General features: G+C 47.6%; 3 protein-coding genes across 3 annotated transcripts in view; 2 read left to right on the top strand and 1 right to left on the bottom strand.

Annotated features, from left to right (window-relative positions):
• The first annotated feature begins 3,199 nt into the window (after nt 1-3,199).
• LOC119399495 (PHD finger protein 10) lies at nt 3,200-7,599 on the top strand. Its single transcript, XM_037666297.2, has 2 exons — nt 3,200-3,978; nt 6,373-7,599. Exons 1-2 carry the CDS (start codon nt 3,295-3,297, stop codon nt 7,537-7,539), a joined length of 1,851 nt encoding a protein of 616 aa, XP_037522225.1. The 5' UTR covers nt 3,200-3,294; the 3' UTR covers nt 7,540-7,599.
• A 2,279-nt stretch (nt 7,600-9,878) lies between these two features.
• On the bottom strand, nt 9,879-13,863 carry LOC119400706 (intraflagellar transport protein 27 homolog). Its single transcript, XM_037667703.2, has 7 exons — nt 13,801-13,863; nt 13,604-13,683; nt 13,439-13,498; nt 12,986-13,045; nt 12,772-12,889; nt 11,204-11,313; nt 9,879-10,027 (listed from the first exon to the last, which is right to left on the bottom strand). The coding sequence occupies exons 1-7, from the start codon at nt 13,835-13,837 to the stop codon at nt 9,926-9,928; spliced, it is 567 nt and encodes a 188-aa protein (XP_037523631.1). The 5' UTR covers nt 13,838-13,863; the 3' UTR covers nt 9,879-9,925.
• Nucleotides 13,864-14,219: 356 nt separating this feature from the next.
• LOC119399496 (lymphoid-specific helicase) overlaps nt 14,220-27,357 on the top strand; it is an 85,402-nt gene continuing 72,264 nt past the window's right edge. The window contains exons 1-4 of the mRNA XM_049417413.1: nt 14,220-14,382; nt 20,554-20,751; nt 21,268-21,924; nt 26,059-26,167. Of these exons, the coding sequence (XP_049273370.1) occupies nt 14,278-14,382; nt 20,554-20,751; nt 21,268-21,924; nt 26,059-26,167 (1,069 nt within the window). The 5' untranslated portion in view covers nt 14,220-14,277. The remainder of the gene's footprint in view (nt 14,383-20,553; nt 20,752-21,267; nt 21,925-26,058; nt 26,168-27,357) is intronic.

The raw sequence follows: 27,357 nt of genomic DNA on the forward strand, positions 1-27,357 counted from the left end.
GAAGATGGCTGAAGGCAGCGTGGCTCCGGCGGAGGCCGAAATTAACGTCTTCCTAAAGTGCGTCAGCTGGTCTGTCTCGACAACAGAGCTGCTGATACAGACGGAATCAGACTTGTCTAGAGCAGTCGAGCGGCCGGCTGCGGACTGCACAAGCGCCGCGTACCGGCAGTCGCTGGGTTCGAGATATGTTGGATACAAGCGCCAAAAGCCCGCATGCGGCATCGGTGCTCGGAACCATTTCTGTCATCGGCCTGTCGATTTTTAACGAGCGAAGGTGGACGGAAACGGCGCTTATTCTTTGCCTGCTTCGGCGTGTGTAGCCGCCGCCGCAGCTGATAAATGAAGCACGCTTCCCCTCATGCATTCCTATCTGATTAAAGTCGAACGATTGGTAGCGTTCAAGTCCTTTCTTTTTTCTCTTGCTTTCTAGCATACCAAAAGAGCACAGCAACTTGACGACGCTTAACGCAACATATAGACCGAAATATGAAACGCCAGAATCAGTAAGGTAAGCATAACTTTCTTGGACGCAGATTAAAAGCCTGAAACTTTATGTGGTGTTTACCATTCCGATGTTCATACGGTTTTGTGAATTAAAATGTAAAATCCATAAGTTAGGAACCAGATGTCAACAATAAAGCATGCAGTTTTTTTTTCTTTTTTTAGAATTAGAGTATCTATGGACACAGACAAAGCGAATTATATTTTACCGTACGGACTTCTGAATTACAACACTAATTTCAGAATATAACTTTGGGATAATACTACTAAGCTCTGCAACAATTTCATATAGGCTATTCATTGTTTCAGTAAAATTTGTCCTCTTGAGATGCTCGAAAATACGCATTTTGCAAAACAAAGTTGTGTGTAATGATGCAGCAAGATGCTTAACATTACACAAAACTCACAAAGCATCACAAATAGCTCTATGGGCCATAGCTCTATGGGCCATTATGGCGATCGCTCGCCGCTCTCCCTTAGTTAGCCGTGGAGCCATCGCAAAAAAAGCGCCTTTCTTCGCGTCAGTCGTCGTTTGCGTCTGTCACTTCATGTGCTAATAAGCGTTGACGTCACCGCTCACCGCAACGCCGATAAATCATTGCCATTTTTTATGTTCAATCACGCGCGGTTGTCAAAGCTAGCGCAGGCATTCCGGTGCGCATCCACGCTTATCACGAACAGCGGTGGTTCCACAAGCGACAGCACGCAAAAAAAAAAAAGGAATAGAAAGTAACCCAGATAACTGACTATCTCTTATGTCACAAGTTACAGGCTGACATCGCATTTAGGCCGCAAGTATGCATGCCACATGCGGGCTTTTGGCACTTGTATCCAACATATCTCGAACTCGGCGACTGCCGGTACGCGGCGCTTGTGCAGTCCGCAGCCGGCCGCTCGACTGCTCTAGACAAGTCTGATTCCGTCTGTACGCGAAACAGTCCGGCAAAACAAACCACGCACGTCTCAATACACAAGTGATGCTGGTAAATCGGTGATACGACAGTGATACTGAATGTATGGCCGCTTAATTCAGCGAGCGGCCGTGCTGAACGTTACAGTTACAGTGGCTAGGTGTAAACATCTAACCTTTCACACCGACCACAAGGTGACCACCCCTAACTTACGTCAAATATTCTCAGGGGCAGTAGATTGCGAACAGCAAGGAGTTGTTTTAGTCTGCGCATAGGACGCGTAACCACGGAGGAAGAATTGCACCGTGGACCCCGTGGACGTAACGCTAGCGGTGGCTGTAGTTACGTCTGGGCGCAACGATAGCGACGGCTACAGTTCCGTCTGGACGTAACCCTAGCCGCACCGTTAAATAAATGTGATGGTTCAAGTACACTTCGCCCAAATGACTTTCCAACTGTAGGCGATCGATCCACGCAAAGCACGCACTTACCACACATACAAGTCCCCCACAGTAAAAGCTGTGCGTCAGACAGACATTCACAAATCACGTAACTCATGGCCTTTATCTCATACTCGTACAGCTCGTTATCATATCTTATAGATTTGGCAATGGTCCACTGAACAGGGGGACATCGCAGGAACGAAAGCGGCAACGACTTGCTACGACTTCTACAACATACACAACGCGATCACGTCCCTACGGTGAGAGGCGGTTCTCGTTAATGCGCACAGTTCACGCTCAATATCAACACCAGTACAGTGGTGCGTAGTGCCGTGCCTCCCCTGCCAGCACCCACCACGCAAGCCACACAAACGGGCCACGCAGAGCACGCACTTACCACAGATACACGTACGCCACAGTACAAGCTGTGCGTCAAACAGACACATTTCACAAATCACGTAACACATGGCCTTTATCTCATGCTCGTACAGCTCGTTATCATTGCTTATAGATTTGGCAGTGGTCCACTGAACCGGAGGACATCGCAACAAAAGCGGCAACGACTTCTACAACACACACAGTTCTCCTTAATGCACACAGTTCACGCTCAATATTCAACACCAGTACAGTAGTGTGCCTCCTCTGCCAACACTCACCACGCACGCCACACAAACGGGCCTGAACGCTACTCTGCCGCCACCTACTTATACACTTCAAGCCAAGTCAAGCCGGTTTTAAGCGGCTATATGGGTGAACCGAACGCTTTGCCCACCTAACGTCTCCTGCCACCCGGTGGAAGGAGACACTGCCCTTTCCAAGAGCAACGGACTGACTAGACGCATTTATGGTAACGCATTGCTTGCTTGCTTGACATGTACTCACACTATGGGGGATTGGCCATGAAACGCAGCATGCAGAATTTAGCTATTTATTTTCTTCCCCAAATTAACGTTCTTGGAGCGCCTGAATATCGATACTTTCACGTTCTTGAACACAAACTGTTTCATACACTAACGACGGGTTGCACAAAAAAAAGGATGCATGTCCAAATAAAAAATAAAACTGCAAAGAAGAATTTTTGTCTTTGGCTACATTTAGGCACTGATTTGGGATACAGTTTCTCTCGCTTTTGGCGGCGCCGCCGACGCCACCTCGTCCGACCTGGCAACACTGATCACGCGCAAATCGCGACGCCTTCCTCCATGCGCGACGCCGAAACTCCGAAACCGTTGGCCGAAACAAACTTTTGTTGCGTGGTGTCAACGGCACAGTTTCTCTCGCTTTTGGCGGCGCCGCCGACGCCACCTCGTCCGACCTGGCAACACTGATCACGCGCAAATCGCGACGCCGAAACTCCGAAACCGTTGGCCGAAACAAACTTTTGTTGCGTGGTGTCAACGGCACAATTTGTTCTAGTTCAGACTAAAAAAAGAACCGAAATGTCGGCGGACGGTAGCGAAGCCTGGCCAACGCCGAGCTTCGACAGCCAAGAGACACCGGCAGCGGGCGACGCGGACTCTCGGGGATCGAACGGGAACACGACGTCGTCGGGAGCCGGTACCTTTCTGCAGCCGCACGCACCCAAGCTAAGCCTAACGACGACCTCATCCGCGGTCTCTGAATCGACGGCCCCGCCGCTACCGGAGAAGCTCTCCGACGCCGGTGCTGCCGACGCTGGACGACCAGGGGCCACCGCCGACGGCGTCGCCGTCTTCGAAGAGGACACGCGGAGCTCGTGGAACCTGGAGCCTCCGTCGGGGGCTGCGACGCCGGCGGGCGCGACGGCGCCCAAAGAAGACGAAGAGGCTGCCATGGAGGAGCGCGAGCCGTCGTCGTCTTGCGGCGCAGGTGAAGGCGGCGGCGAAGAAGCGCCGTCTGCAAAGTCGGCCGAGGCGTCGGACTCGAGCGGCGAGAACCGGGAGCGCACGCCGGTTGTGAGCTTCGCGCCGACCGTGGTGGACTGCGACTCGCAGAACAGTGGCAGCAGCGTCAAGAGCGGCGGCCGCAAGCGCTTCTCGGACGACGAGGTGACCTCCGAGGCCCCCACCACCATCACGGCCGACAAGCTCTTCGAATACCACTGGCCGCAAGACTGCGGAGACGCCTACATGCTCCAGGAGCAGGTGCGGTTGTATGCCGTTTTGGGTGTTTGTGTGATTGCAGATTTCATTGAATCGCAGACGTCGAGTTGCTAATTAGCTCGCATTACGCGAAAAGAAACCTATTTGGAGCAATTCCACATCCTGTGTACCTTGTTTGTAAACATTGAACACCACTAGAACATCTAGAATTTTTTTAAAACTAACTTCTGTACAAGTTACCTCCATGTATGGAATGAACGAAAGAAGGGGAAATCGATTGAGGTGCCCGTTTTTCCTAAACAAGACCATGTGAAGGCAAGAACAGCGTTGGGGTGTTATTTCTAGTTTTTAATTGAAATTTAGAACAACACAACTCGCTGCCAGTGGGGTACGAACCCACGGCCTCTGCATTATGCATGTGCTGCACTACCAATTGTCACAACAGTGGTTGTTCCCCATGAACCCTTCTTGGGTATTACTGGATGTGTATCACTGAGAGTATGAACCAGCACCACGCATAGCCATGACACGAACGTAAAACATTCTTTTTGCCAGGTCGTGTTGCATAGTATGTGGGCATACACAAGGCGTGCACGGCCATATAGGGTGTATGCACTGAGCCTTGATCTGAGCCATCGTTGCGCCATTTTGAAGGTCCGTTTGTACATGCTGTCTGTGCTGCCCGTGCGTTGGCATGCAGATGTTCCGGAGGTCTTTAGTCATCCAAGTCACCGTATGGATCTCGGACACAGCGTGTGCAGCGACTTTATTGCGTGTGCGGTGAGAGCGCAGGCCTTCAAAATGGCGACCCCGACGCTAACGCTCCTGGTGGATGACATCAAGTGCATACCACCTATATATTAATGAGCGAAACCCTCTCTGTGGTCTTCTACATTGCATTCCAAGTTCTGCTAAGTATGGCGAAGTGATGACTTCATCAGTCTGCATGGCATTCTTGAAGCTACAGAGAGCTAGCCACAGTTGATACACAGCATCACTTTCTGCAGTAGTGTCGCTCTGTCTGACATAGAATCTCGTGTGTCCAGTGATCAGGGGTGCAACAGCTGCACCGGTTGCGCCAATTTGATACAATTCCTTATTTTTGCACCAAGCTGAGCCATAACCACGAAATTTGTTGAAATTGCACCACGCTACACCATAATGCCCGACCAGCCTCAAAATTTTCTCGGTTGCGCTAATTTTAGCAAGAAATGTAGGCGGCGTGGCGTTGGCCACCTGCAGTTTGGGCATCATCATTCAATCCAATCCAAATGCGCAGACCCTAACCATAATCCTTACCACACCGCGAAAGAAAAGAAAAAAATACAGTGGTTCTAAAACTTCCTGGCCTTCTTTCTATCGCGTGCAACTTTTAAGCCACTTTCGCCGCAAGACAACAGTGCCTTGTGGAAAGGCGAACTAAGATTTAAAAGGGGCCGTTACTACTAGCTGTCACGGGACAGAACACAATTTGTTCCTTGATTACTCACGCATGTACGCGCCATAACATTACTAATACTAGAATGATCACTGACGTCTAAAAATTACTTGCAATCATTCAGAGCTGTGTATGACGTTCCTGCCGCCCTGACAAATAATATAAAATAACGTATGCCTGTTTTCTTTTTTCACCACCCTCACTCGCTCCAGCTTTACGAATCTCCCGAATTTCGGTCGCGGGATCCAATCCCGCCCACGGCTGCCGGAGGCGAAAATGCTCGAGACTCGTGTACTTAGATTTAGATGCACGTTAAAGAACCCCAGGTGCTCGAAATTTCCAGAGCCCTCCACTACAGCATCCCTTATAATCATATTGTCGTTTTGGCACGTTAAACCCCAACAATTATTATTATTAATCTCCCGAATTTCAAGGTTGCCAGGTTGGCAGGTCCACATCAGCATTGGCAGTGCCTCTCAAATGATTTGACAGGCGCTGCAAACGCCAATGTGGACTTTGTCATTGTTTGCACTGTGGGGTGATTGAGCACACTGCTTTTATTAATATAACAGTGCTTACGTGCACTATGCACGCGTTTTCTGATGTTGAATGGTTTATACATTTTTTTTTTCTAAAAGTGAGTCTTCTTTATTATTATATTGCTGCAAATTTAGGATTTCGTGCTAAAAAATGGAGCTTTTTCCATGACCTGCTCCAAATATGGATTTTCATGCTCCAAAAGCAACATTTTGCTGTTCCAAAAATTCCTCAAAATCCTATTTTGGCTGTTACATCCCTGAATAATAGAAGCGATGCTTGCCCACCTTTCCTTACCCAGCCAATCAGTGTGCATAGAAAGCAATATTATGGCGAAATCTCCAAAATCGATCGTCTCAGAGCACAGCCCCATAACCTGTAGCCACAAACACGTTGATAAACCTGCTGGAACATTGCCTTGCTTATCTTCAGTGGTGTTGGCCTTTGTTTCTCTTATGCAGGTCTGCGAGTTCTTAAACGTGAAGTCGTTCAAGCGAAAACATCCCGACCTCGTCCGGCGGCAGGTCGAATTTGACGAAAAGGAGTTTCTCAAGGAGCACGGCGTGGTGACGATGACCATGTGTGACCTTGGACTGACCGCCCTTCGTGCCGACGACGTAGTCGACCTGTTTATGCGCGACTACCCCGAAAAGTATCAGGAGTACGTCAACTACATCCGGGAGCGCGACAAGCAGAACACTGTGGAGAAGCACCGCGGTTACTCTGCCGTGTCGATCGAAAAGTGCAAGATGGCCGACTTCGTCCGCAAGGCAGTCGCCTCCACGGCCGAGTACAACAAGCACCTCAACGAGGAACGCCGCGAGGAGCGGCGCTCCTGCTTCGACCTCCAGACGTTCACGATCCAGTATCCGTTGAAAAAGATACAGAAGGTTGAAGTGATGCCAGCCAATCGGCGCCGGTACCCCGTCGCATTGATACCGGGGCAGTACCAAGACCACTACCGGGTTTACACTCCACAGGAGCTCAAGTATTTGCCAATAAACACGGTTCTCTACGGACCGCCCCAGGAGATCGGCTCAGTCTACACGCACCCGGGTTCGGACGGAAGCCAGTCCGAATCCGAAGATAGCTCGGGGTCGGATTCAGGCTCTTGCAGCAGTTCGAGTGGCGGCAGTTCGCCTGCGTCTGACATGGACACGAGCACCGCAACGGGACCCAGCTTCTGCAAGGTCTGCGCCAACGCCGACGTGTCGAAAGAGGGCGAGGAGCTTATATCGTGCTCCGAGTGCGGGAAGGTGGGTCACGTGACATGCCTCGACATCTTGCCGGAGATGGCGGCGGCCATCAAGTCGTACCGGTGGCAGTGCATGGACTGCAAGATGTGCAACGTGTGCATGGCAACCGACAACGAGGACAAGATGATGTTTTGTGACCGGTGCGACCGGGGTTACCACAGCTTCTGCGTGGGCATGAAGTCTGTGCCCGCGGGCCGGTGGATCTGTCGGCTGTGCGGTCGGTGCGCGACGTGCAACACCAACACGCCGGGCCCGGAGGGGCCCAGGGTTCAGTGGCACCACGAGTACGGGAAGGGTCCCAGTCCTGTGGACCATAAGCGGAGTGTGACCATCTATTGCCAGAGCTGCTACCGACAACGAAAAGGCCGGTGACGAAGACTGTGGTGTTACAGGACTGTTGTTGTTCGCGTAATATAGTGAATAAATGAGCCTGGACTCACTTTTTATTCGTAAGTAAACCGGTGTGATGAACTGCCCTACTTGATGATGATGATAATAGGTGGCTGTTCCCTTTGAAGCGTGGGGCCACAGATGCTGTGACATAGCCGGGTAAAAAGAAAGAAGGAAAAAAAGAAAGTCATTGCATGAATAGCAAAGCACATGGATGGATGGATGCTATGAGCGTCCCCTTTGTAACGGGGCGGTGACATGTCTGCCACCAGGCTCGAAAAAAAAAAAAAAAAAGCTTCCTTGTTTCATGTTGGCCTAATACCATATCTACATTGATTAAATCTATGTTATTATACCAAAAAATACAAATTAGCAGCATCCAAAAGCGACCTCTTGTGGTGGATCAGTGGCGGGCCCCCGCTGGGCAAGAACTTGTAGCTTCGATACCTAGCTGTTGCAGCCACGTACTGACGAGGTCAGAGCACAAACAAAGGCTTGTGCGCTGTGCTTTAGGTGCATAGGGAAGAACCTCAGGCTATCAAAATTATTCCGGAGCCCTCCACTACACGCAGTTTGGCACATTAAGTAGAACTGGCAGTTGGGTGAATTGGTGCATGTGGACATTAAACCCCATAATTTAATTAACCTGTCAGAGTTAGTCAGGGGCTTGATAAGGAGAGAAGCGCTTCTTATGGTGATTAAGGAACTATGCATGACATGGGCATTCTAGATGCTCAGATGGCTCCAGCCAAAGTTTTTAGTTGAACCAATCATTTCGGGACTCGTTGGTCCTTTTTTCAGGGTTTGGTTGTGTCTGTTGTGGAAGCAGTGTTGTTTGTTCTCCTTCCACCTTGACTCCTCCTTTCCATTATTGCCGAAAGGGCCGTGCACGTACACAGAAGGCATCGTTCCCAACAAGGGGTAATGGGGACAGAAGAAACTGTTCTGCTTCCGCAACTGATACAGTCGACCCCGGACGAAGGGACTGAACAGGTTGCGAAACATTGGGTCCATCAAAAAACTGGCTTGAGCCACATCAGCATCTAGAATTTCTTCACCCAGCCAGACAGATCCCTCGTAATGTTTAAATATATGACATAGTGCATCGCAGCTTGTGTCCAGCAGGAGCAATATGCCCAGCTATCTTGGTTGTTTCATTTCTCACAGCTGTACAAGCTGCGTGTATTAAAGGGACACTAAAGAGAATGAATTGATTTAGATTGATAAAGTGTGCTCGGAGAACTCTTGTGTAGTTTATTTCACCACCATATGTTTATTATTAGAGGAGAAAACCAAGTTCAAAGTTTCATTTTTAAATTTCGCGCCGAACTTTGTAATTCGTGACGTAAAAGGTTTCAAAGAGCATTTAACGTATTTTGGCGCCACTGGCTCGACGAAATTTCCACAAACTCGTTATGTCAAGTCTCTGGCCCCCTCAGAGGACAATGTACTTCGATTTAACCGATTAGGAACTACGTAGGCCCAAGCAGGCGCCGTGAAAAATATGTGACGTCACGGCAAATGGTGCGGGAATTCCAAGGTGGCGTCGCCACCTGTATTTTCTTTTTGCGCGTTTTCTCGCTTATTAAGCGTCTTCTCGCAGCAAGCGTGGTGTTTTTGGTATCGTGGAAGACTACTTTACTAATGCGAGAAAAATCGTTTTGCTCTTTAGTGTCCCTTTAACTCGGTAGTAGTAACGGGGTCGAAACAGACCTGGGTGCGAAGTATGAACAAGTTAGCAGCGCATGTCTCTCCTTTGTTTTTCCTGTGCCACTTTCGCTTCTTAACGGGCACCTGAGTCTAGGTACAGACGGGTCCAGTGTTAAAGGGAACACTGGCGTGCGGGGAAGGTTAAGATTTCGCTTTCTTGCAAAAGCGCAGTGACTTAGATTACCATAAGACTGCAGGTGGTTGACAATTCTGACACCTTGTGACGGACTAGTACCGTGCACGAACAGTGTTTTCACATCCACTTGCAGCTAGGGGGCCAGCAATACGAAAGGTGCTCATCAGACTGTTCCCTTTAACAGTGCACCGTACTGTACATGGGGTGTTCTTGCATTTCGCTTCCATCGAAATGCAGCTGCTTCAGCCAGGAATTGAACCCACACCCTCATGCTTAGCAGTTCAATACAGTAGCCTGCTGAGTCACCACAGTGGGTTGATAATACAGTATGCCCAGGTGTGTTATTTAATGGTCTCGCAAATAACGCATCGGGATTGTACATAATTTGTTCACCCGGTGTCTGTTTGTAGCCACAGCGCAAATTTCTCCTGCATCGTTAATTAATCAATCAATGTTTGTTTATTGTTCGTACAACTGGGTGCACGGAAAAGCGTAGACACAGCAGCGTTAGGTGCGGTCGGTTCACAAGACGTCGCCATCTTGCAGTTCGCTTCTCTCGTTGTGTGTCTTGTGCCACTGGCTTGCGAGATAGAAGAACGGTTCCTGAACCCCTTCGCCTTCTTTCTGCAAGTTTGTAGGTTCGAGTGTAAGGAAACTGGCAGCAGTGGTGGTACCAACGCTACTTTTTAAACGTGGATAGCATTTGGTTGGCTAGCATAATGGATACTACACAACCAATTCTAGAGCATGATGGTAGCTCGACTGATTCCAGATGGGTAGATAATACTGCATACACTTGACTAAGGGTTGTGCTCGTGTGAGGACCGCTCCCCCCAACTTGGCAGTCCAAATTTTGAAAAAACAAAAACAAAAATCTCGCCAGCAAACGGCAGCGTCGTCACGTCTCTCGTACAGCGCCTTTCGCAGGAGCCACCAGATGGTAATAGCTGTCCTGCTGCTTCGTCATGCGGCGCTATCTGTGAGCTTCGGGCGCGCAGCACTATCAGGGAGATCTTGTCGCTTTTCTCGACGGCGCCATTGATCCTTTGTGCTGCCGTTCATTTTGATGACTGCTTATAGCACAGCCGCTTGCGATTGTGCTGTAATCAGATATATAGCATGATTAAATAGGTTTTTCCATACGTGGATTGAAAATTGAACAAAAATTTCACACTTCTGTGGAAAGGCCGCACCCCATCAAAATCGCGGAAAAAAAGTAGGGCCCTTACTCGGGCGGATACAGTAATGCTGTTGAGGTGACATCGCCTGCACAGCCTTGATTTAGATTTACGGCCAGCTCTAAAATATGCCAACAACATGTACTGTGCAGTTAGACCGAATACATCACAAATCGCTGTGATGTTGAAAGTATTCTCAGAACCTAGTTGACTCTAAAACATTTGATGCCGACCATACAGTGTTCACGAAATGATGCTTGAAATTGAGTTGCTCATGCTTTCATTTCCACAGCCTTCAGTTCGTCTCATATTGGCGTAATTTTGACTCGAGCACTTGCGTCAGGGCAAACATAACCTTTGGTTGCCTAAATTTAAAGTGACATGACACGGTTATCTGACAGAATTGACAGAATAGAAAGTCCTGCATGTTAGCATGTACAATGACATGTATGGCGCACAGTGCTGATGGTTTCCTTCAGAATTCGCTTTGCACAAGCCCTTGCATTGAGACGCTTGGTGCACTTTCGCAATATCGATAGAGCGTCATCGAGGCACCGTTACGCTATTTCCGCTGACGACAATAATCGACACCAGTCAATTTCTGGTGTAAATTTTGTTTTACCGCTGACGACTCCACGTAGTGGAAGCCGATCTTTTCTGCCATCTCCTGACATTCCTTGGACGAAACGCGCCGACGTTCCTTGAGGTCTGCCTTGGTTCCCACCAAGACGCCTGCAACGGTGAAATCCGAATGCAATGCTAATGAAAATAGCTCTGCAAACCTATCAAGTCAAATTTTTAAAAGTAATCTTGGACAACTTAATTATTGGATTGGCATTGAATGAAAATAATGTCACGTTCTTTCAATCTTTGTGAAATGTTATGCTTCAGTATGTAGTGTCCATAATGGTGTTGCATACATAAGAGCGATGCGTTTCACATAGTGTGCATGAGCAGAAGTTCTACACAAACTCTATGTGAAACGTGGCATTCTCACGTACGTAACATCGTTACGGGCGCTATGTATGCAGTACTAAAACTAGTTACTGGCTGCTGTGTCATGACAGTTAAGCTAGTGAACTAATGTTTTGATGCATTCAAAGCACATGCACCTAGAAATCGGAATGATGTACTACAATACTTTCATTTATTCACACAAAATGTATCTGCCTTTGTGATGCAACTGGGTTGTTTAAAGTGCCTAGGTATGAAAGCCCTCTACACTTCAGGCAAGTTAAATTCAGCCAGAAATTATCGCCATCATACTCCCATACCATAATCGAGTGCAAAAAGACCTAACATTGAACACATATACTTCGAAATGTCGTCTATATTCAACAGCAGGTAATTTCGCTTAAAGATTTTGTGAAATAAAAAACACAAGAAGGCGTTTTTAGTATATTGAACCCAAATTTACAGTATATTCAGTATAACAATGTTCACCACGGCACACATATGTACCAGCTATAGAGGGTGCTAGGATGTTCATTTGCAGATACCCAATGCGCTGTTTGCGCAATCATACCTTTTTTTTTTCTTGAACCTCGATTCGAGTTCTGTGTATGGTGTAACCTTACTGAAACGGAGTACTACATGGTGAAAAAAACTTACACGGCGAGCTTCTTTCCATTGAGGTTATGCTGTTTCAGTTGTGCAAACACTGGCACATGTGCACATTCCTAATTCCTCAAAGCGTGAATACCACTGGGTTATTTTATTAATCACTGCTGACAAATGGCAATGATTAAAAACTTAGCCGTTACGACGAATTCTTTTATTCGAAGCGAAAAAGACGTCAGTGACACAATTTATCACAACTTCGTCTAATAAAGTATACCTCCTACATGTCGCACCAATTGTCGCAACATTTTAAAGGTATAGCTGCAACTTTCAAACTTGGCAAGATCATTTTACGGCTCACTTCTGACTTGTCAGAACTTCTGAGTATCAAAAGTGTGGCACAAAATACCTGCATTTTAGTGGAAGTAAGGAATGGTTAAATGAAAAAAATTTGTAACTTGGACCTCGACGTCCCCACGTGGGAAGCCTAGGCCATGCCCCTCAAATTGCTGGTTCACAATAAAATGTATTCCTCCTCCTGTAACTTTGTTGATATAGTATATCAAGGTTTAGCTGCAACGGATATCTTGCTTAAGAGTATTCACATTTGCCCATGGATTCGCTGCTTACTAATTTTAGGACCGCAGGTGCTGTTCTTCGAGAGCCTCGAGGCCCATGTTGAGACGTGCTGGAAGGAAGGCTCGTTGCAAGTGTCAAACATTATTATGGCCAAGGGTGCATCTGCCCACTGAAACAAAATTATACAAAGAGCCAGTATCAAGGCGAGATCTAGGCTGCCTTTTTTTTTGTCTGATCATAAATCTGCAGTAGGATTAATACTCGCCAACTCCTGGACAAAATCAAGATAGACTTCTTTTCCTGAGCAGTCGTACAGGTAGAGCTCCTGTGGAAGCAAAGTAAAAAAAAAAAAAGGTCAATTATATCAACATGGTCAAAACAATTGTGAGCAATGGGCCCCGAATGTAACAAACGTATAGCACATGCAACTTGGAGTGTCACTCAATATATATGGTCATGTGAAATTTTTTATTTGGCCTAGTAATTGGAATGCTTGTTATCTCCAATTAGTAGTACACAGTTCCAAATGGGGACCTATTGGAACAGCTCTTCGCCGAATAGTGCTTGCAAGTACAGTTAATTGTGATTGAATAAATAAAATAAAAAAATGCTATGTATATACTTACAAGATGTCATATGATAGTGTAGCTTCAAAACATATAATTAATCATTGCGCAGCATTCCATGTGCTAGAGATGCATTAATTGGCACTACTCACGACAGCATCCTTGGTGTCCGGTATGTTGACTTTGCCGACCGAAAGCGTAACTCCGGTTGTCTTTGCATAGTTTTCAAGACAACAACACATTAGGGCTTTAGTACGTACGTTTGACGAGACAGCTTGCGTGTATGCCTCTTAGTTTTCTCGTTATTCGATGCTCACCATTGAATAGTTTTTGGGAAAGTAGCTGCGGTCGTGCAGAAACACTTGCATCAGGGCCGTCTTGCCGATAGCGGCGTCTCCTGAGAAAACGAGACAGTCTTTTTTTAAAGCTACGCTGTTGAAGCAAAAGAGTTTGTTATTCCGCTTTAATCGCGCTAGTCAAAGCAAATATGAATGGGACAAGTGTACACGATTACCAATAACAGCGCACTTCACGCGCAAGATGTTCGTCATGTTTGCTGCGGCGTTGCGTCGTCTGCTGTTTCCGAGTTGCCATGGTAACAAGCTGCGGCGCTTAACAAATGTAAAGTTTTGAGTTTAAATTCAAACAAAAAATAAAATAAAATGTGTAGTAAAATAAATGTTATTATTTTTAAATTTTAAACATACACCTTTTTATAAAAATTAATGTTTTCAGTACATTTTACTTGCTGCCGAACCGTTACTGCCTTCGCGCGTTTTTCGCAGACTGTCGGGCATTTCGTCTTTCACGTGTGTGGTGTATGTCTAAAAAAATTATGTTTTAGTCACTCGCAGAGGATTGCCAGCTGAACCCACGTTGTCGCTTCTTGTCAAAGTGTCGTGAAGAGGTGCACGTCGACCTCTTCTTTCACGAGTGGCCGTCGTAAGGCATCTGCGCGCGCGTTCAGGGTCACGGCCGTAGTGAAGTGACCATGGCTGCTACCTCCGATGCCGCCGCTGATCAGCCGTTGCTGACCGAGCGCATGGTCGAAGAGGAACAGAAGCTCCTCGAACAGGGCACAAAGGAAGAAGAACAGGTAACCCTCGTCGCATACGCTTCCTTTCCGTTCATAAGCGCGTTCGTGCGGGCTTGCGAATCAATGGTCGCCGTCATGGCTGATCTCTGTGCGGTTCGCGCGCCTGAAACGGCAGCTTGCTCTATTGTTTCGTGATAGCTTTGACACTTCTACTCGCATGTTGCGGCAGGCGTGCTGTGTACAGTACGTTTTACAAACTGTTTGTTTCGTGCGCAACGCGGTGGTTTGTGGACTTTATGCGTCTGCATTTGTCCACGATTTGTGCCTGAATGGCACCTCAGAATTCGGGCACGTTTTTGTATGGCCGAGGCGTACAAAAACGTGCTTTACTGTGTTTGTCACTCGTGGTTGGCCCAGAAAATGGCCCACAATATTCTTTTCCCGCATTCAGTGATGTTTTTGAAGGCGTGTTTAAGTAAGGAGTACTTCAGTAAATGTGTGTAGTAACATCTCGTCCGTTCGGCTGAGCGCGTCTGCTATTCGGCGCCGTCTGCGTCTGTCACTCCGTCTGCATTGTGAAAAAAACCTTTCTCTTGTACTTTTTTTTTTCTGCGAGCCGTAGTTTACGATGATAGTTCAGGGTGAGTTTTTCTGATAACGAGCTTTGCTCGACATCGCGGCCGCTTCTTTCTAATTGAACTCCGTTACCACGTTTCGTTGTTGCTAGTTGCCATGTGCGTTGGTGGAGGAACACAAACAAAGAAAATAGCAAAAACGCTTTATGAAATTCAGTTTATGCAAGTTACGCGGATCCGACGGCACGTAGCCGGGCGCAGATTCGCGCGCCGCGTGTTCGGATGGGCAAAAAAGCAAAAAAAAAAAACAAAACAAAGCGAACGAGGCTTGTCCAAACCTGTTCCGTTTTTATATCGCCGTTCGCTCATGGCTGCCGCGCATGACAGGCATGCCATGTGGCGGAGCGGACTTATAAATGCGTAAGTGCATAGTGTACTAGAATATTTTAATGTGATCATTGTGTGGCGTGGTGTATTCTTGGCATACCAATAAAGAAAAAAAAACGTTCAACCAAAATGTAAGTGTGGTGATAAGTGGCTTTTTAAAGGGGCTCTGCAACACTTTTTCAGCATGGTCAGAAAACGCTGCCGATCGGCAGCCGAGGCTCCCGAAAACACGCGAGCCAAACATGATAGCGCAGCACGCGGTCGGCAATTTGCAATTAATTCTCAGCTAAAAATAGCTCCCGCTTATCTCGACAAATGCATGATGCCATAAACCACGGCCATTGGCTGATTTTGAGCATCGTGAGCTGCACAGTGCACCCGCGCGCGCTCGCTCGCGATCACACTAAAAGAAGCCGCGCGCTCGAAGAAAAAAAAAAAAAGTGCTCAAGGCCATGACGAACGGACGCATCTTCTTGCCCTTCAGCGCGCTCGCTGGCACGAAACGAGAGAGAAAGCGTGCGACAAAGCCCTTGTCAAGATGTACTTTTGGGCTAGTTGGTTCATATTCGCAGTAAAACAGCGCCGGCGAAAACAACAGACCAGACGAGGAGAAGGACACGCAACACAATGCGCACTGACAACTGAAAGTTCATTCAGTATCTACACAGAATAAATACTGCCTTCACATGAATAAACAGAAGAAAGAAGGTTACAAAAGATATGACAGTGCATCACGTTGTCACTCCTACTGCGCGTGCAAAACGGTTCCTGAAAGAAATCTGACATCCTTCTCTGAAAGCAAAACAGAAGGCATGCTGACACAAGATTCCCCGAACTTTTCTTATCTCTAGGGCTTCAACAACCTCCCTTGTTAATCTGTCAGCCTATTTGTACACAAGGGCGTCCGCAGAACTTTTTGCAGGGGGGTGCAGCAGGGGAAGGGGGGGGGGTTGCTTGCATTCAACACAGGTAGCTTTTCTTTCACTGCTGTGACATCATCGGCAAGATTAGTCAATAGTAGTGTGTAACGTGCAAAGTTGGCTGGCAATCCTGAAGCTCTGCATAGAAAATAATTATACGAAATTCCAAGGGGGGGGGGCAGCCGCCCCCCCTTGCACCCCCCTCCGGACGCCCATGTTTGTACATGACACCAGTGCTTTCAAATCGAGGTGCGCAACTGCAGTCTCTGCAATGGATGCCTAGATGCCCTGATACCACTTTCGTTGTGTTGTACTTGTGCTCTTTTGATCTATCATTTAGGCATCTTCGTGTTCGGCCTATGTATGACGCACCGCAGGACAAAGGGATTGCGTAAACCACATTATTGGTGCACTGTACAAACCTGTCGCGATGCTTAGTGCACACAGGTGTCTTACTTTCTTCGTTAACCGCCCGACACATCTTTGCCAGCTTGTCGTGTGCGGTAAACGCCACCTTTACAGTTGTTAGTGCGCCTTGTGTTACGTGTCCTTCTCCTCGTCTGGTCTGTTGTTTTCGCCGGCGCTGTTTTATGCGGACAAAGCCCTGTAACTGTGCATACTTGACGGATTAAAAAAAAAAAATTGCTGCAGTCAGTTCGTGAGTCGGTAAACTCTTAGTGAAACCATTCGATGATTACTTAGAAAAGTTTTGCAGGGCCCCTTTAATTTCCTCCTCATTTTGCATATCGAAGCCGCCTTTTTCTTTTTTCTTCTTTTTGCGTACAACAAACAAAAACTGAAATGGGCGTGTTTTGTCGCACAACTGTGTGGGAAGGTGTGCTTTTCGAATTTTGCCTCTAAGACGACAAAAAAAAAAATGAAAGTTGCTTGTGTCACAACGCTGGAATAACTGGGTTTGCTATGCTTGGTTCATTTTTAGCACTTCTGAAATAAGATTCAGAAAAAAAAAAAGACTGGGCACGTAGGATGCTTGGCTTCCTTCCCATCGGGCTGCCTTGTTTCTCCGAATATTGTGTTTTTCTTCAAAAGTACTGAATGCAAAGTGCATAAGGTATCGCAAAAGTGGCTCGATTACACTGGGCCTATTCGATTTACCACTTCTGGCTACATCTGGCTACCCGCGGGCTGCCAGAGACAGCCAGAACACATTCGTTTTTTCTCGGGTTGCTCCGCCCACCGCGCGCGCACTTCCGGTGGGCATTCGTTTTTCGCTCTCTGGCTGCATCTGGCGACCCGCGGGTCGCCAGAACTCGCCAGAACGATTTTGGTCTGGCGGCTCTCTGGCCGTTTTCTGGCTAGCAGACGCCAAAAGGGACGATGAGCGCTCGCGACCATCTTTGCGTGGTCTCCGCGGAATGCAAAGGCTTCGGGTACGGTCCCGTACTTCGGGACCTTCGGCGGCTCTCGGCCAGTGCGACAAGAAGCGTCTTTTCGGCCGAAATCTTCGGTCGTTCTCGGAGGCCTTGAGGATAAAATGCCGAAGCTTCAAGCTCCTCAACCAGGGCTGCACAAGTAATTCTAGACAGTCGGGATAACGACGTTCTCAACATACAGCGGAACTCTATGCCGTTCTTCTCGTTGCAGTCTGCTTATCAGCAGACACACAACGAGATCTTCGACATTTTCATCCTCGCACACAACGGTTTGGTGACGCCTGCGGAGCCTGCGAGCGCGCAGCAAGGCCACCAGCCCAGCGATCGTAGCTAACAAAATTTGTACTAGCATGTTGGAGCAGACGACGCAGTTGTGAGCCGCCCAGCCGCGAGCCCAAAATTCGATTTTACTTCTTCCGGCCACTTTCTGGTTGCCAGAAGTTTTTAGGCCACGTGATATAACGTCATTTCCTGTCAGAACCGGAACCCGCTGGCTGGTTTCTGGCAGCCAGCGGGCTGCCAGAAAATGGAAAATCGAAGAGCCCCACTGAGTAGTTCACTGGTCATTAATAACCGAACATAAGTCGGTACCCCTCGTGCTATAAGTTACCTGGGCTTTGGATTGATGAAGACACGACCAAGGAACGCACCCAAAATGTTGGGGTCACGTAGCAACACCTTATGTCTCGGGAATTTGGTTCTGTGTGTGCCAGGAATTTGTATGGCGAGTCGGAAAGATTTAAAATAAAAGGCTCGACTCAAGCTAAACATGCTTTAGAACCACACCTCTTGGGTGGCAGACAAGAAGTTTACAGTGAAGTTGCCACAGTCCCTGCTTGAAGAAAAGCCAGCTCCAAGCCATTTATTTGGTTTTCTTTTATCCCCATATTCCTTGGGATGAATCTTCCGGACAATGGAAAAACATAAACAAAAAAACGTAATCAAATCACACAGATGTCCATGGCAGCTGTATCTATGGATGTTCAGCTGAACCAGTTACAGCGAGCAGTGGGTGGATTTGCTTAAAAGACGCTAAACAGAAAAGACGATTTTTCTCATATCGGTAAATTACTCTTTCTCAATACCAAAATCACCATGTTTGCCGCGAGAAGACTCTTGGTGAGCGAGAAAATGCGCAAAAACAAAATACGGGTTGTGACGCCACTTCGAAATTCCCGCACCAATCGCCATGATGTCGTAGATTTTGACGGTGCCTGCTAGGGCTTACGAAGTTACTAATCGGTAAAAATTGAGTACATTGTCCTCTGAGGGGGCCAGAGACTTAACATACCAAGTTTCAATTAATTTCGTTGAGCCAATGTCGCCAAAATATGAAAAATTCACTTTGAAATCCATGATGTCAGGCGCAGAGATTTTGGCACAAAATTTAAAAATAAAACTTTGACCTTGATTTTTTCCGCTATCAATATGCCTATGATGGTGAAATTAACGACATTAGTGTTTTCAGAGTACAGTTTATCGGCCTAAACCGGTTCATTGTTTCACTTTAGTGTCCTTTTAAGCTTGGCCCCCTGCCTTCCTACAGCTTTGCAGGTTCATTGTGTTCAATGAAATATTCTTTTATAAGCGTGGCAGTTTGCAGTACTGATGGTTATGCACAGAGACATTCGCTTTGCTGTGTTTAGGTATTGGAAACCTATGTGTGCTTGCAAGCTCGGAAACATGGTCTAATAAGTAGCGCCGTAATAAGCTGCGGCGGAAAAAAATAGTGCAGCTTTAGCATGTACGGACACAAATACCAAGATGGGCGCTGATGATGTCTCAGTTGTTGGTAGGCGCAAACATAGGTCACATCTTTGTGCAAACTGTTGTTCGGCCAGCTTGTGCATCTTGATGAAAATGGGATTGGTACAAACGTGCATTTCATACTGTATATATGTATATCATAAGTGTGTTCCATTCTGGCCAACAAAGCACACCGTCTATGCTGATAGTTTCTAGCCCAAGTAATGGAATGCATCTTTGCGAGGTGATGGCATGGAAAAGCTAAGCTAAGCGTGTAAAATTGTTTAAAGAAATTTATTTTGTGTTTGAACCTCTGAAAAAAAATCAACGTAGATTACATTACACACATAAGAAAAGCGTGGCTACGCCATTATCTGAGCAGACAGCCTTACTGTCCGCCATATCAATTGGGCAGGTGACCAGCTCGTATGGACTTTGACTTGGATGCTGTATTTGCTGAGCTGGCTCTTATGGCGGCTGTGTCAGAATTGGCTCGAGATGGCTTTTGGCGGCTTCGTCAGAATTGGGAATGCTGTCTGTTTAGCGGTCTACGGTGGGTATTGGTACACAGCCAATGGCTTAGACCTTTCTTTAATTACTATACACATTGTGTGTGTTTTCAGCCTTTGCGCTGTCACCCCTCTAAGGAATCGACCACTGTGTTCCTCATAGCAGATGTAATTTGAGATTGCTGGGGTGAGTGGACTGATTGTTGAGGCAGACCTTAAGGGAACACTAAAGAGGAAAACATTTTTTTCTCGTATTAGTGAACTCCAATTTTGTAATACTGAATGCCCCACTCTTACTACTAGATGGTGCCTTGAAGTTCCTGCACCAGCTCGTCCGGTTGTCATAGATTTTGACGGTGCCTGCCGGGGTTTACGTAATCATTTGTTGATAAAAAAATTCTTCACATTGTGTTGTAAAGGGACGCAAGGTCTTTACACAGTAAGTTCAGGAAAATTTCACTGAACCAATGTGGCCAAAATACGCAAAAAAGGCTTCGAAATTTGTGACATCAAACTGACGTTTCCGTGCGAAAGTTTCGGCACAAAACTCAAACACGAACGTTTGCCCTTCGTTTGCTCTTCTAGTAGTTAACATGTAGAAATTAATGACGATAGAGTTCTGAAAGAATCATTTATCTTTTCAAACTCGCTCATTGTTTCATTTTACTGTCCCTTTATTCCTGTTGTTTTTGTTGTGCAGCGCACCCTGAGCCGGCGGGAACAGCAGGCGGCAGATCGTGAGGCGTGCCTCGAGCGGCTCAAGAAGCTGCTTCGTGCCACCAACATTTACTCACAGTTCCTCATCAATCGCATCGAGAAGCAGAATGCGGAGAGGGCTGCCCAGCAGCAGCAGCGGCGGCCTGGAAAGAAGACACTGGAGGGATCCAAGGAGGAGAAGGTTTGATTCTACTTTTTCTTTTAAAGGAACTAATGTGGCAACTCGGTGTTACGGTGCTTGGCTGCCAACCCGAAAGACGTGGGTTCGATCCCGGCCAGGGGTGGCTGTCGCATTCCAATGGAGGTGTAGTGCCAGAAGCCCGTGTTCAGTGGAATCTTGTTTATACGTTTTTCACGGGAACCAGAAAATAAAACGTATTATGCAAAAATCGTATTAACGAAAGAGTTTTAAAAAAAAGGAGGAAGATGCGGATACTCCGTCAGCAACTCACTTTAATTCGGCAACATTGAAGTACAGTTGAACCTGCCTATAACAAACCTCCATACTATGAATTCCTCGATATCACAGTTTTTCTATTCTCCGCCGTTACTCCAGAGAAGCACAAGTATTTGGACCTCTATGTAACGAAGTGGCAGCGGGAAACGCCCTTGATATAATGAATTTTCACTGCCGACAACCTAGAGATTTTGGCACGAGCAGTAGCTGCATGCATCTTCTGTGGTTGCTCCGCCGCAGACAGAGCGCAAAGCGATGGCGGCGCACGTCGCGTGCTCGAAGCCCTGGCAACTGCGAGGCAAGAGCAAGCGCTGGTCCTCCTTTGAGGCACGAGAGGCAGTTGCGAAACTCGCTTACGAGCGACGACTGAGCCAACTCCCAGACGGGCGTTGGGCACGTGAGGTGTACAAGTACATCCATCTAAAGTGCATTAACACCAGGTGGGTGCTACGCACAAAACGCCTGGCCGAGCGGTACGGGGTCGCACCATGCCGACTCACGGAGAAACCTCAGCGGGACAGGAGAGTGAAGGTCCGGGAAGCTGTCCAGGAGGCCGAAAGTGTCTGCTGGCGGAAGACAGCAACAGAGAAGCCCGCTTTGAGTCTCTACAGTAAGGCAAAACAAGCGATTGAGAAGGAACCGATGCATGAGAACTCAAAGGGAAGCGGTCTTCTGTGCGAGGCCAGATGCGGCATGCTGCGAACCCGACTGCTGCGGGCGAGGTACACGCCCAACCTTGACACTACATGCCCGCTTTGCACCCTGGAAGACGAAAGCATTGAGGACATTGTGCTCCACTGCCCAGCGTTGCAACCACAGCGACCACGAGACTTCACCAACTTCACTGCCTTCGCCGTCCCCCCGCCTGACGAGGAGGAACGACAGCAGCAATTGCTGGCAATGGCGCTGGGCTTTCGGGAGTCGCAAGAGCAACCGCAATGGGAGGCAGTGGAAACTACAAAACGAAGATAGGAACACTGGTGGCGTGCGAATCTGCAGGATCGAACAAATCCGGCAGCATAAACACCAAACCAGTGGCTGGAAGTTTTGTTTTTGTTTTTGTTTTTTTTGCGCCGGATGCGGGTTTCCCGTCTGATCGCCCGTTGCAAAGGGCAAGGCACAAACAATCATCATCATCATCGTTTGTACATGCGAATGTGTGCGAGGCGGGCTGGCGTGCCCTCCCCCCCTTCCTTCAAACCTCACCCAGTTGCTCGCAAGTGCCACCATGCCAAACTGTGCCAGCTTGCGCAGCTGTCTGCTTGTACCAAAGGGGGCACAGCCTCCAGTTTCAAACTTCAACTGTTATAGTGCCTCACAGTTTTAAAATGTGCAGACATGATAAAACACTGAGCGATCTGTGTGTGGCCTTTGTTTGTTGGCAATGTCCTAACCTGGTAGGGAGCTTATTTTGCAGTGATTCCACTCCTGCGCCAACTGCGCCAAAGTGCGCCAAATTGTATTTACTGCGCCATCCTGATAATATCGACGAAATTTGCGCCAAACTGCGCCAAAGTCTCGGGTTTGGGGGCGTCTATCACCGGCAATCGCACCGCCGGCGCGTCAGAACATGTGCAGCTCGATCTTGGGGCTGCCAATAAAGTCGCAATCATGGACCAAGAAATATTCAGCTGAATAAATAGCGTTCGCGCGTGCGTTCCGAGTAAGCCACGATGCCATGCACGGTGCCGACGTAGCTTCTGTTCTGCAAGTCGGCCCGACAGCAAAACGCGCTCTCCGCAGAGGCTCGTGATGGCTAGGCTTATCGGTAGCGAGAAAGTGCGACGGCGATTCATCGGCGGACGTCGTCTGTTCCAGAAACGCTGCTGATAGCTCGATTCAAGCGTCGCACGGCACGTAAGGAAAGCAATGTTCAGTAATAACTACATGCGTGCTGCTAAAATGTCTGTCACTTCTGTTTCCGGACATCGCGGAATGAAGTCAGGGATCGCTCGCAGTAGATATATGGGACAATATCGAATTTTCCTTTGCTTCGCGTTTATGGGAGCACGCGAACGGTGGAAACGCGTTGACACTTTTCCTCAGATATACTTTATCCATGGATCTTCGTCCAGAAGAGCTTTTTCGTAATTCCTTCCGCCAGCACGTCCGAGTTTGTAACCACTCTGCGGTAAATACCCCCTAAAAGGCCCTGCCGTTTCGAGCTCACGTGCTAGGGTTCCAATTCGAATATTTTGCTGGCTTTTTTTAAAAATGTCATCTCATTAGTAAAATCATATCTCCTGGTCGGAGCAGCGGCAAATGCACAGCTGTCAGTAGTGGGCCCGTCGCTGACGGCCCACAGTGAAGCGGCTACGCCATGTTACACGTCCGTCCCTCGCTTTCGGGGGTCAATAGCTAACGGTTAAAAAAACTCAGTTTCGCTTAAGAGCAAAGCAATGAATGCGATACCAAAAAATTGTATTGTGAAACGAAGTAAGACTAGCAGCTAACTCTTTTGGATCCGATCTCGCGTAACTCAACAAAACGCTGGTTTAAGGGAATATGGTCCCTCCAGGAACCGAAGCGTTTTCTTGCTCTGAGTTCTCTAAACGCGAAGTAAGCGTTGAGAGCACAGCAAGTTTACGAGCCGTCTCCTGATGCCTCGAGATAGCGCGCGCGCAAGCGTCTGCGCCCTTCCAACGATGCGGTCCCCCCCCCCCTTCCGCTCCCCTGGCCTCCCTTCATGCTCCTATGAAAGACTGGCGGGGTGTTTCCTCTCTGTTTGATGAGCAATCGACGGCAGGCGCGCACGCGGGAAGATGTTATCTCATGCCCTGTCCGTGCGGCGGAGACAGACAGCCGGCTAGTTTAATCTCCGCTTCAGCCGCGTTCGTCGCCAGCGCTCGCGAGCTTTTACCCCCCTTAGGTGATTAGGGGGAGGGCGTCCCCCCTGCCCCCCCCCCCCCCCCCCCGTGCGCACGCCTATGCTCCTGATGATTTTTTCCATGAGATTTGCAATGAATCGAAATATTTCTAGCCTTCATAAGTGCCCCATAATAATACTCAGGTGCTTGAATGTTAATGCAATATGCTTCTGTATTGCACTCCAGGATGTAAAATTCGCTGCTCCAAAGTGCTCCCAGATGCAAAATTATCTGCTCCAAAGTGCTCCAAGATGACAATTTTGCTGCTCCAAAGTGCTCCAGTACAGAAATTTTGCTGCTCCAAAAATTGCTCCAAATCAGAAGTCCTCGGTAGCATCACTGACTTTGTCCATCTCTTCGTGGGCGATGGTGTGGCTGGGTTATTCAGTTTCTAGCGTTAATGGCTTGGCGCTGGCTGTTGCGTGACAGGAAGCATGATGCATGTGATGTTAGTATTTCATGGCACCAGGTCTGCGCTCTACAGCGGTAGTTCGTGCTCATCCATAGCGATGCAAAGCATGACTATGCTTTGCTGTCTTTCAGCTCCAATTCTAAGAACGTGGACACTCCTTTTTCTTTCCCCTTCTTCCCCTTCGCATCTTTTATCGCTCCATCACGTGCGTCATTTTAGACCTAGGTTTGGTCAGCGTTTCCAATTTTAGAGAGCAGATAGTACTTGTGTTCTCCGTGAGTACACGTTCATTGCTGGCCAGAACCTCCCTGTTCCATGCAATGTCGAGTGCTTTCACACGCTGCATTGCCATCGAAACTACGTAGTTGAAACAAAAGAGGCGTCGTAATTTTCCGCCACACTACAGATGGCACTGTCAATCTTCTAAAAACTTAAGGGTGCTGGTGCATGGGTGATATTTAAATGCATTTTTGTGGCAGGTCTTTTTTTACAAATTTCTGGATGTGGCTTTTACACTGATGCAGCCATTAAACGAGTGTATACACAGTATATTACAGACCACAGACCCATTGCCACTGAACAATTAGGGCAGAGCATTACAAGGCACTTGGTCACTTGGTTTTGCAAGAGACCATGCGACTTGACACCAGATGCTTTGGCGGATGCCACCAACAGCATTTCTCACGTTGTGTCAAGCTTTCTATGTTTGTGCAGTGCTGAGAGCAGCACTGTTGGCCTTGTACTTTTGATCTGTTCAGGGTCGTGTTTTGTGAGATGTCGTGAAGGGGTAACTATCCCCAATGGTGATTACCCTAGAATACCATCCCAGTTTGTGTAATGCTTATTTTATGTTTCGCCACATGGTGCAATGTTGTGGAGGCTGGCGATACTTTCTTTAGTAGCTGCACACATAGCTGCAAGCAGGTTGGTATTTTTAGTCGTTTTCGTATTTATAGTTATAGTTATTTTTGTAGGAAGCTCTGTGGCCTCAAACATGGTTTTGGCGATGCCAATGGCAACAGTTATTGTATATGTGTGCCATGCTCCGTTATGAATGGATGAAGGAACTTTTTCGAGGGGCTCGTTCCTTTGTTAGGCACAGCCAAATGGATCCATACCTGCCAACTCTCCCGATTTGCCTGGGGGACTCCTGAATTGTGAGCAGTCTTTCCAATTGTACAGACACGACCATAAATCTCCTGAAAAGCAGTGCTAGCGCCACCATGAAAAGAAAATAACTAAGGACATCGGTTCTTAAATTTTCTGTTGGTGTGGATCATTTAAGTAACTTTCGCCATAGTACACTGGTGTCATGCAAAAAGCCATTTAGATTGATAAGGGGCTACTAGTTCACAGGAGACACAGCAGACTGTCCCTTAATTACGCACACGTGCATGTGCCATATAATTATGAGGACCAGTATGATCATTGATATCTACAAGCATTACTGGCAATGGCAATCATGCGTTTATGATGTCGCTGCGTACCTGAGAAACAGTAAATCAATAGATACACCACTTTTATTCCGTCGCTTCCCCCATCCCACCACTGATGCTTTACAAATCTCCTGAATTTTGAGGTCACCAGGTTGGCAGGTATGTGAATCCAACAGACAATTAAACCAGTGAAAGCTTGGGGGCAATTATTCATTGTTTTAATGCTCTGTTAACGCTGCTAATTGCTCTGCTAATGAGTTGTCTTAATGCTCTGTTATGGTGGTATTCATTTGAACCATTCTTCTTCACGCTGCAGCCAAGCCGAGCCTCCTCCAGCAGGTCCTCCAAGAAAGCAGCGCCGCAGAGCAGTGCCGAGCCCTCCAAGGCGCCAAGCCGCAAGAGGAAGGCCTCGCCGAACTCTCGGGGTATGACAGAGATTTGATGGTGTAAAATATTTTTAACTGTAGTGAATGCACCGTGGACGAAGCAAGGTGGCCATGCAGCAGTGCGCTGGCTTCCAACATTGTCCTTGGTCTCTTTCATAAGTGGATCCTAGCAGTGCTGCCGCAGTTCGTGCTCCTTCGCATTGTCACAAGGGCATGAGTGTCTTTATTCCTCCCAACAAAAAGACAGTGCTCTTGTCCTCACAATGAATCAGCTGACTGGCACAGTAAATTAAAGATAGTCTGCGTTCTTTCTGTGCATTGGTCGTTTTTTAAAAACTGCGCGCGTTGTATCCTTGGCTTGGTAAAAACTAAGCTTGTGCGAATACAGTAAAACCTCGGTAATTTGTACTCGGTTAATTGGGAATCCCGGATAATTTGTATTATTTGCGCGGTCCCAAATTTTTACATGTAAATTTAACCGGATAATTGGTACGGCCAGTCTGCGACTTCCCGGTTAATTGGCACACTTGGCCGCGACTTCCAAGATATGCAAAGGGTGTTGCGAATCTCGGAGGCTGTAACTAAAACATGCATTTTTTTTTTTTTGATGTACGGATCTCGAAGGCCATGTTTTTTTTTACCGGAAATACGTCGTAGACGCCATGTTTTAGCAATTGCCAGGCGGCGATGCGTGCGGTTGCGATCATGATCATCATCATCTCAACAGCGATGTTAGCCACTCTAGCGAAGTGAATGTTTTGTGGAGTCTTTGTGCCATTTGGATGTCGGCTGGCGAGCATTGTGCGATTCGGTGCGACTGCTCCATTTGTCTCCTGTCTCCGCTTGAGTGTCTTCCCTGTGAATTAGTTGATTGAGGTGTGCTTGGAAGGAAGATGCCGAAGTACAAGAGCTTGTCCCTGCACGAAAAAGTGTGCTTAATTGAAGAGGCCAGCAAGTCGACGGCGTCGAAAACGGCTCTCGCCGAAAAGCACCACGTGCCTCTGTCAACGCTGTGCAACATCATCAAGAATAAGGAGAAAATTCTCGATGCTTACAGCAAGACGCACTCGTCAAAGCGTACACGAGTACGCCCGCCTACGTACGCCGACGTTGAAGCAGCTCTGATCGACTGGCTGCAGAAAGCCAACGCAGCACACCTTCCTGTGAATGGGACCATATTGCGTGAGAAGGCCAACCAGCTGGCTGGGCTGCAACTTGGACATTCTGAG

This window comes from Rhipicephalus sanguineus, chromosome 7 (assembly GCF_013339695.2).
Source record: "Rhipicephalus sanguineus isolate Rsan-2018 chromosome 7, BIME_Rsan_1.4, whole genome shotgun sequence".
Lineage (NCBI taxonomy): Eukaryota > Metazoa > Arthropoda > Arachnida > Ixodida > Ixodidae > Rhipicephalus > Rhipicephalus sanguineus.

What these genes read in the sequence shown, in the direction of transcription:
- LOC119399495 (XM_037666297.2), top strand. Translation starts at nt 3,295, where the DNA reads ATGTCGGCGGACGGTAGCGAAGCCTGGCCAACGCCGAGCTTCGACAGC. An exon ending in CCTACATGCTCCAGGAGCAG is followed by an intron (nt 3,979 to 6,372) that starts GTGCGGTTGTAT and finishes TCTCTTATGCAG; the next exon opens with GTCTGCGAGTTCTTAAACGT.
- LOC119400706 (XM_037667703.2), bottom strand. Translation starts at nt 13,837, where the DNA reads ATGACGAACATCTTGCGCGTGAAGTGCGCTGTTATTG. An exon ending in CGTGAAGTGCGCTGTTATTG is followed by an intron (nt 13,684 to 13,800) that starts GTAATCGTGTAC and finishes TCGTTTTCTCAG; the next exon opens with GAGACGCCGCTATCGGCAAG. An exon ending in CGGACACCAAGGATGCTGTC is followed by an intron (nt 13,046 to 13,438) that starts GTGAGTAGTGCC and finishes TTGCTTCCACAG; the next exon opens with GAGCTCTACCTGTACGACTG.